The 8,281-nt window shown below is 48.1% G+C and overlaps 2 protein-coding genes across 2 annotated transcripts; both read left to right on the top strand.

Annotated features, from left to right (window-relative positions):
- The first annotated feature begins 1,665 nt into the window (after positions 1-1,665).
- Positions 1,666-3,558, top strand: LOC139433357 (golgin subfamily A member 6-like protein 22). Its single transcript, XM_071202327.1, has one exon. It carries the CDS (start codon positions 1,666-1,668, stop codon positions 3,556-3,558), a length of 1,893 nt encoding a protein of 630 aa, XP_071058428.1.
- A 512-nt stretch (positions 3,559-4,070) lies between these two features.
- On the top strand, positions 4,071-8,077 carry LOC117441984 (Fc receptor-like B). Its single transcript, XM_034077980.2, has 6 exons — positions 4,071-4,348; positions 4,672-4,707; positions 5,014-5,271; positions 5,666-5,899; positions 5,974-6,165; positions 6,752-8,077. Exons 1-6 carry the CDS (start codon positions 4,318-4,320, stop codon positions 6,844-6,846), a joined length of 846 nt encoding a protein of 281 aa, XP_033933871.1. The 5' UTR covers positions 4,071-4,317; the 3' UTR covers positions 6,847-8,077.
- Positions 8,078-8,281: the final 204 nt, after the last annotated feature.

Genomic DNA, 8,281 nt, shown 5'->3' with positions numbered 1-8,281 from the left:
CTTCCAGACCATCCTCTCTGCAGACCCATCCTCTCTCTCAGACCCATCCTCTCTCTCTCAGACCCATCCTCTCTCTGACCCATCCTCTCTGCAGACCCATCCTCTCTCTGACCCATCCTCTCTCTCTCAGACCCATCCTCTCTCTGACCCATCCTCTCTCTCTCAGACCCATCCTCTCTCTGACCCATCCTCTCTCTCTCAGACCCATCCTCTCTCAGACCCATCCTCTCTCTCTCAGACCCATCCTCTCTCAGACCCATCCTCTCTGCAGACCCATCCTCTCTCAGACCCATCCTCTCTCTCTCAGACCCATCCTCTCTCTGACCCATCCTCTCTCTCTCAGACCCATCCTCTCTCTCTCAGACCCATCCTCTCTCTCTCAGACCCATCCTCTCTCAGACCCATCCTCTCTCTCTCAGACCCATCCTCTCTCAGACCCATCCTCTCTCTGACCCATCCTCTCTACAGACCCATCCTCTCTCTGACCCATCCTCTCTCTGACCCATCCTCTCTGCAGACCCATCCTCTCTCAGACCCGTCCTCTCTCTCAGACCCATCCTCTCTCAGACCCGTCCTCTCTCTCTCAGACCCATCCTCTCTCAGACCCATCCTCTCTCAGACCCATCCTCTCTCTGACCCATCCTCTCTCTCTCAGACCCATCCTCTCTCAGACCCATCCTCTCTCAGACCCATCCTCTCTCAGACCCATCCTCTCTCTGACCCATCCTCTCTCAGACCCATCCTCTCTCAGACCCATCCTCTCTCAGACCCATCCTCTCTCTCTCAGACCCATCCTCTCTGCAGACCCATCCTCTCTCTGACCCATCCTCTCTCTCAGACCCATCCTCTCTCAGACCCATCCTCTCTCAGACCCATCCTCTCTCTCTCAGACCCATCCTCTCTGCAGACCCATCCTCTCTCTGACCCATCCTCTCTCTCAGACCCATCCTCTCTCAGACCCATCCTCTCTCAGACCCATCCTCTCTCAGACCCATCCTCTCTCAGACCCATCCTCTCTCAGACCCATCCTCTCTCAGACCCATCCTCTCTCAGACCCATCCTCTCTCAGACCCGTCCTCTCTCAGACCCATCCTCTCTCAGACCCATCCTCTCTCAGACCCATCCTCTCTCTGACCCATCCTCTCTCAGACCCATCCTCTCTCAGACCCATCCTCTCTCAGACCCATCCTCTCTCTGACCCATCCTCTCTCAGACCCATCCTCTCTCTGACCCATCCTCTCTGCAGACCCATCCTCTCTCAGACCCATCCTCTCTGCAGACCCATCCTCTCTGCAGACCCATCCTCTCTCAGACCCATCCTCTCTCTGACCCATCCTCTCTCAGACCCATCCTCACAGCGTTCATCAACCTTTCTCTTCTCAACATCAAGCCACACTTATTGCTTTTACTTCGGCTGTGACTTTGTGTGTGCTCAGGGTGAGTTTGGCTGTGTTTCGCTAAACAAGGAAACCACACCTCCACGGAGCTCAGCGCGATGCACAACGTCCCGACTGGTCCCGACCAATCGGAGCGCACTGGGCTCACAGGGAGGGAGGGGGGGGAGAGCCGTTTAGTGGAGAGAGTGAAACACAGACTTTACAGAGACGCTGAGAAACCAATGAGTTTGAAACATTGTGATCGCTAAATTCACCTTGTTTCCCCTTGATGATAATAGTAGGCTTGTTTGAGAAACAACAGTTGGAACAACAAGGGGAGCAGTTGGAACAACAAGGGGAGCAGTTGGAACAACGAGGGGAGCAGTTGGAACAACGAGGGGAGCAGTTGGAACAACAAGGGGAGCAGTTGGAACAACGAGGGGAGCAGTTGGAACAACAAGGGGAGCAGTTGGAACAACGAGGGGAGCAGTTGGAACAACGAGGGGAGCAGTTGGAACAACGAGGGGAGCAGTTGGAACAACAAGGGGAGCAGTTGGAACAACAAGGGGAGCAGCTGGAACAACAAGGGGAGCAGTTGGAACAACAAGGGGAGCAGTTGGAACAACAAGGGGAGCAGCTGGAACAACAAGGGGAGCAGTTGGAACAACAAGGGGAGCAGTTGGAACAACAAAGGGAGCGGCTGGAACAACAAGGGGAGCGGTTGGAACAACAAGGGGAGCAGTTGGAACAACAAGGGGAGCAGTTGGAACAACAAAGGGAGCAGCTGGAACAACAAGGGGAGCAGTTGGAACAACAAGGGGAGCGGTTGGAACACCAAGGGGAGCGGTTGGAACAACAAGGGGAGCGGTTGGAACAACAAGGGGAGCAGTTGGAACAACAAGGGGAACAGTTGGAACAACAAGGGGAGCAGCTGGAACAACAAGGGGAGCAGTTGGAACAACAAAGGGAGCAGTTGGAACAACAAGGGGAGCAGTTGGAACAACAAGGGGAGCAGCTGGAACAACAAGGGGAGCAGTTGGAACAACAAGGGGAGCGGTTGGAACAACAAGGAGAGCAGTTGGAACAACAAGGGGAGCAGTTGGAACAACAAGGGGAGCAGTTGGAACAACAAGGGGAGCAGTTGGAACAACAAGGGGAGCAACTGGAACAACAAGGGGAGCAGTTGGAACAACAAGGGGAGCAGTTGGAACAACAAAGGGAGCGGCTGGAACAACAAGGGGAGCGGTTGGAACAACAAGGGGAGCAGTTGGAACAACAAGGGGAGCAGTTGGAACAACAAGGGGAACAGTTGGAACAACAAGGGGAGCAGCTGGAACAACAAGGGGAGCAGCTGGAACAACAAGGGGAGCAGCTGGAACAACAAGGGGAGCGGTTGGAACAACAAGGGGAGCGGTTGGAACAACAAAGGGAGCGGCTGGAACAACAAGGGGAGCGGTTGGAACAACAAGGGGAGCGGTTGGAACACCAAGGGGAGCGGTTGGAACAACAAGGGGAGCGGTTGGAACAACAAGGGGAGCAGTTGGAACAACAAGGGGAGCAGTTGGAACAACAAGGGGATCAGCTGGAACAACAACGGGAGCAGTTGGAACAACAAAGGGAGCAGCTGGAACAACGAGGGGAGCAGTTGGAACAACGAGGGGAGCAGTTGGAACAACGAGGGGAGCAGTTGGAACAACGAGGGGAGCAGTTGGAACAACGAGGGGAGCAGCTGGAACAACGAGGGGAGCAGTTGGAACAACGAGGGGAGAAGTTGGAACAACGAGGGGAGCAGTTGGAACAACGAGGGGAGCAGTTGGAACAACGAGGGGAGAAGTTGGAACAACGAGGGGAGCAGTTGGAACAACGAGGGGAGCAGTTGGAACAACGAGGGGAGCAGTTGGAACAACAAGGGGAGCAGTTGGAACAACAAGGGGAGCAGTTGGAACAACAAGGGGAGCAGCTGGAACAACAAGGGGAGCAGCTGGAACAACAAGGGGAGCAATTGGAACAACAAGGGGAGCAGCTGGAACAACAAGGGGAGCAGCTGGAACAACAAGGGGAGCAATTGGAACAACAAGGGGAGCAGCTGGAACAACAAGGGGAGCAGTTGGATTTACAAACTAAACTGGCAGAAAAATGTGAATCAAACCTGCGACTTCAGGTCTGTCCGCGGTCTGAATGATGGAGTTTGCGAGTGCTTTTGTTTTGAAATCAATTCCGTGAGTTTGGCCCCACCCCTCGCTAACCCAACCCTCATTAGACCATTTAGTAAGGTAAAAAGCAAAGACGCCTCTCAGACGCTCTTCCGTTTACGTGTTTTAATAAAGAAATCAATTAGACGGTAGATACACGGATTATGTATGATCCATGAATGTTAAGACTTATATACACAAAAACACTTTTAATATGAAAAGTGTTGTTTATTATTAAGATCATTTTACATTATTATAATAAGAGGAAGTGTGAGAGCCAGGCTTTTGTTCTGGTCAAAGTCATATCGCCATCTAGTGGCGACCTCGTGCACTGCACGGTGAATACAAGACTACAATTCCCATGTTGCAGCCCATTCAGAGACAGAGGTGGTCAACCTGTGGGGAAGATGCCGACACAATTATTACAATTATTTAACGTTTATCATCAAACAGAAACATAAAGAGAATCTTAGTTTGCTTCAATAAACGCTTTTTTGTTGAGTTGTGCCTCTTGTGTTGTCGTGTTCACTCCGACTGAGAGAGCATTCTCTGAGTCTAACTTGAGTGGAAGCTATATATTTGTATTAACCGCAGAAGCCTTGCAGCTAAGAGTACCACTGATCACCTGAAGGGTTCGAGATGTGTTTCAAAAGGTGTTCAGAGTGGTTGGAGGAAGCGGTGACAGGAAGGAAACGCTGTGTGGGCTCCTGTCAGAGAAACAGTTTGATGCCACATCACAAAGAGGTACAATGGATCCAACAAGTCTTCAACGCCTCGTCTGTAAGTACAATCTTTATACTGTTAGCATGAGGGAAGACGTTCAGACATCAGAACACATGTGAGAGTCCACTGAGCTGCACAACAAGCATCCAGAGTCCGGGAGATGGACCTCTCTTTCCTGTCTGCTTCGTTCAGGAGGAACTGCACTCAGATGATTGTTGTGGTGCATTCAAGTGCTGAAAGAAAGTCTGGTATTTCCTCAACTTCTATCCAGTCTGGCTCGTGCTAACTTTGCACTACATGCATGTGTTCTAAGAGCAGCATCCAGACCTGTGGAAGTGTCCTGTGTGTCGCAGTAAGCTCACCCTGTGGTTTCTCCTCAGTGCTCACCTCCCTGCTGAGCGGCTCCACTCACCAAGGTCAGTACACTTCCTCCGTCTCTCACTCACCAAGGTCAGTACACTTCCTCCGTCTCTCACTCACCAAGGTCAGTACACTTCCTCCGTCTCTCACTCAGAGCTGAGTCTCTGTCCACCTGATGCACCACTTAGTGTCAGAGTCACTGATCTCTCTTCTGTCCTCACACTGAACTATGCATGTTAGAGTCATCAGTGAACCTATCAGTGGCTTCTTCTTCTTCTTCTTCTTCTTCTTCTTCTTCTTCTTCTTCTTCTTCTTCTTCTTCTTCTTCTTCTTCAGTGTTTTATAACTCTTCCTCCCTGCAGCTCGTCTGACGGTGACTCCCAGCAGCTCTCAGGTGTTTGCAGGAGAACGTGTCTCTCTGAGATGTGAGGACGCCTCTGAGGGATGGACTGTGAGGAGAAACACGAGCATGGAAATAAGAACTGAGTGTGGAGTCGACTGGGGAACACGTGCTGGTTCCTCCTGTAACGTCAGCTCCATGGTGCCAAGGGACAGTGGAGAGTACTGGTGTGAGTCCACAGGGGGATCCACCAGTGACAGCATCACCATCACCGTCTCCGGTAAGATCAGCCTCTCTGTTTCCTCATCAATACTAAAAACACTCTAAGAAGTTCATCAGAAAGAGGAAGCTGTGCTAACCACAGGGTGCAGAACACACATTCTCACACACACTATCATCCACTAAAATACTCCTCAGTACAGTCTCATACTTTAGGGACATTTTATTTTGTTCTATATTAACCTAATTTAAGAGAAAATTCACTTTTTTAAAGTGTCCTCTTAAGTTCTACGACTCCAGTTGGTCCTGATATGTACATATGAACAAGAAAACACACACACTGTCCCTGAGAACCAATCATTACACTTGGCAGGTAGTGGGTTCATTAATAATCTCTGACATTTGTAATGTATTTATCACCTTCATTCTCCATCTCGCTCCGTGTTCACATACAGCGGTGATCCTGCAGAGTCCTGCCCTCCCTGCGACGGAGGGAGATGACGTCACTCTGACCTGCAGAACAAAGATGGCCGACAACCTCCTTGCTGAATTCTACAAAGATGGCGTCTCCATCAGGACTGAGCCTGATGGTCACATGACCCTCCTCCATGTCTCCAGGTCTGATGAAGGCCTCTACAAGTGTAGCTTCCAGGGTAAAGAGTCTGCATGGAGCCGGCTGTCTGTCTCAGGTGAGGAGCTTTGCTTTGGTTTCAGGACTCGTTGCTTCAGATGTTCACCTGACCAGGTGTGATGCTCTCTGCAGGAAAACCTCCTACGACCACAAGGCCGCCCACCTCCTCCTTCTCCACGACCATGGACCCGCCCACAGCCTCCTCTGCACCTCCTGCCTCCTCCCTCCACCTTGTGTTCAGGGTGATCTGCCACCTGGTGGTTTTCTGCCCGTACTGCATCTCCACTTTCCTCATGGTGTCTATATATCGAGAGAGGGCCAGAGGTAACTTCTCTCAGCTTGCACATCTAACTCAGGGGTGTCCAAACTACGGCCCAGGGACCAAATGCTGCCCGCGGACCTTTTTGAATCGGCCCTCAGCAAATTCAAAAAGTATAATGGAATATTGCCCACAAATGAAACGTGTGCTTGTCTTATGTTGTACTTCTTAAATATAAATGTAAACATACAGTACACAGTAGTATTCATGTGTTAATGAGACCACTTTTCAAATAGATTCATTCAATTCAAGTTGGAAACATTTTCTAACAAATCTTAGTTGATAAGAAAAAAGCCCAATGACTTATTTCCGTAACAAGCTTGAAATAAACCTTCATATTTCCTCTTGTTATAATCACTCTGAGGATCTGCTTTAAGGGATGAGCTAAACCCTCACAGCACCATTTACCTACATTTGATTGGTTTTACTGACTGAACTTACGAGGTAATAAACCTCGAGAGAGCGGCCCACCCTTCGTATATCTTTCTGTATGCGGCCCTCGTGAAAACAGTTTGGACCCCCCTGATCTAAAGGGATTTAATATCCACCAAAACTCTTAATACCTTTTCTACATGTTCCTTCTGACAACAGGAAGTGACCCGACTCCGCCCACCCACGCTGAGCAGGGATTGGACGATGACTACGATGATGTCATGTCTGCTGTCACCACGGAGCATCAGTTCTGAAACAGTGGAGGACCCAGAACGCTTCCCTGAGGAACGCCATGTTTTTAACTCAGTGTAATCATGTATTGACTGATATCGTGCACATGCAATATTATTCCCTTTATTTCTGAAGCAGTGTTCTGTTAGTGTTGGAGCCATTTTCATTGACTTATTATTGTCTGATAGTTTAGGCTTGATGATAATATAAATTAGATTAAACTCACCGTCTAAAGGTATTTTTGTGAGTCATACTATGGTTTAAAATGTATTAATTGAAGGCTCACTTATTTGTTACGTGCGTCAGTATCACGTGCACGGCTGTATGCCTATATATGGTAGATTGATAGGACACAGCTGATGTTGATGAGATGGGGAAATGGAAAAGTCTTTTGACCTTTTTTTTTTTGTTCTGTTGGAGATAAACTTTGAGTTACTATGAAGCGAAGACATGTGTCCTCCTGGATGTACCGTGTGGATCAAGGAATACAGCGCATCTGATTCAACTACGATCTCCGCTGAGTTGTTTGAAAACAAAGAGAGGCGTGTCAAAACCCACAACCCCGATAGAGGTGGCTATTAAATTGTAGACAAGGATTAAAACGCCACCACAATTAGCATTAGCAGCTAATGCTCAGTACGAATAAGATATGCAGACACAAAGAAAACGTATACTAAAGTTAAACAATTAGAAAGTTGTAATTCCATTTTCTTTCACATTTCAGGAAAACTAAACTTCTGAAGTCAGTGAATTCATTCAGGATTTATCCCAAACACTTCAACAGTGAGTTATGTATTAAATGTACATCACCACATGTAGAAGTTGGAACATTGTTTATTTGATAGACATCTTGCAGAAAATCACCTCCAGGATCTTTATTGACTTATTGACGAGTGGACGCTGAGCCTAGTTTACAGTTACATTAAATAACTCTGCGTATAAACTCTTAAACATTATCTTAGTTATTACTCTCCAAATATCTGGACCAAAGCCCAGAAACCTGCAGGTCCTTTTGAATCCAGACTGAAGACTCCCTGTTTGCTTTGCACTGAACTCTGCTCACCTCACGATGCACAGTCGCTGTTATTCATGTGGTGAAGACCGGAGCTGTTCTATATCAGCTGGTTTCATGTTTGTTTGAGTGCCTCTGCTTCTGAATGACCTGCTGCATCATGTCCTCATGTCTTCAGTTGTGTGACGCACTTTGAATCGCCTCGTGTTGGAGGTGCTTTAAATAAACCTGCCTTACAGGAACACTTGTATTTCATTATGAGGGTTTGTTGTGTTGGGTTTCCTTTCCCTCTCAGAGCCATTAGATTAAATACTCCTTCCAACAAATAAAGTTCAGCTTATTATTTATTCTATATCAGTATATTTTCCTTTTCCTAACCCTAACCCTTTTATCATCGTCAACATGAATATTAAAGTCACCTATGATAATTACTTTGTCTGTTTTAA

The sequence above is a fragment of the Pseudochaenichthys georgianus genome, unplaced genomic scaffold (genome assembly GCF_902827115.2).
Source record: "Pseudochaenichthys georgianus unplaced genomic scaffold, fPseGeo1.2 scaffold_2251_arrow_ctg1, whole genome shotgun sequence".
NCBI classification, from domain to species: domain Eukaryota; kingdom Metazoa; phylum Chordata; class Actinopteri; order Perciformes; family Channichthyidae; genus Pseudochaenichthys; species Pseudochaenichthys georgianus.
The sequence above is the reverse complement of the archived record's forward strand: the minus strand, read 5'-3'. Positions and strand labels throughout refer to the sequence as shown.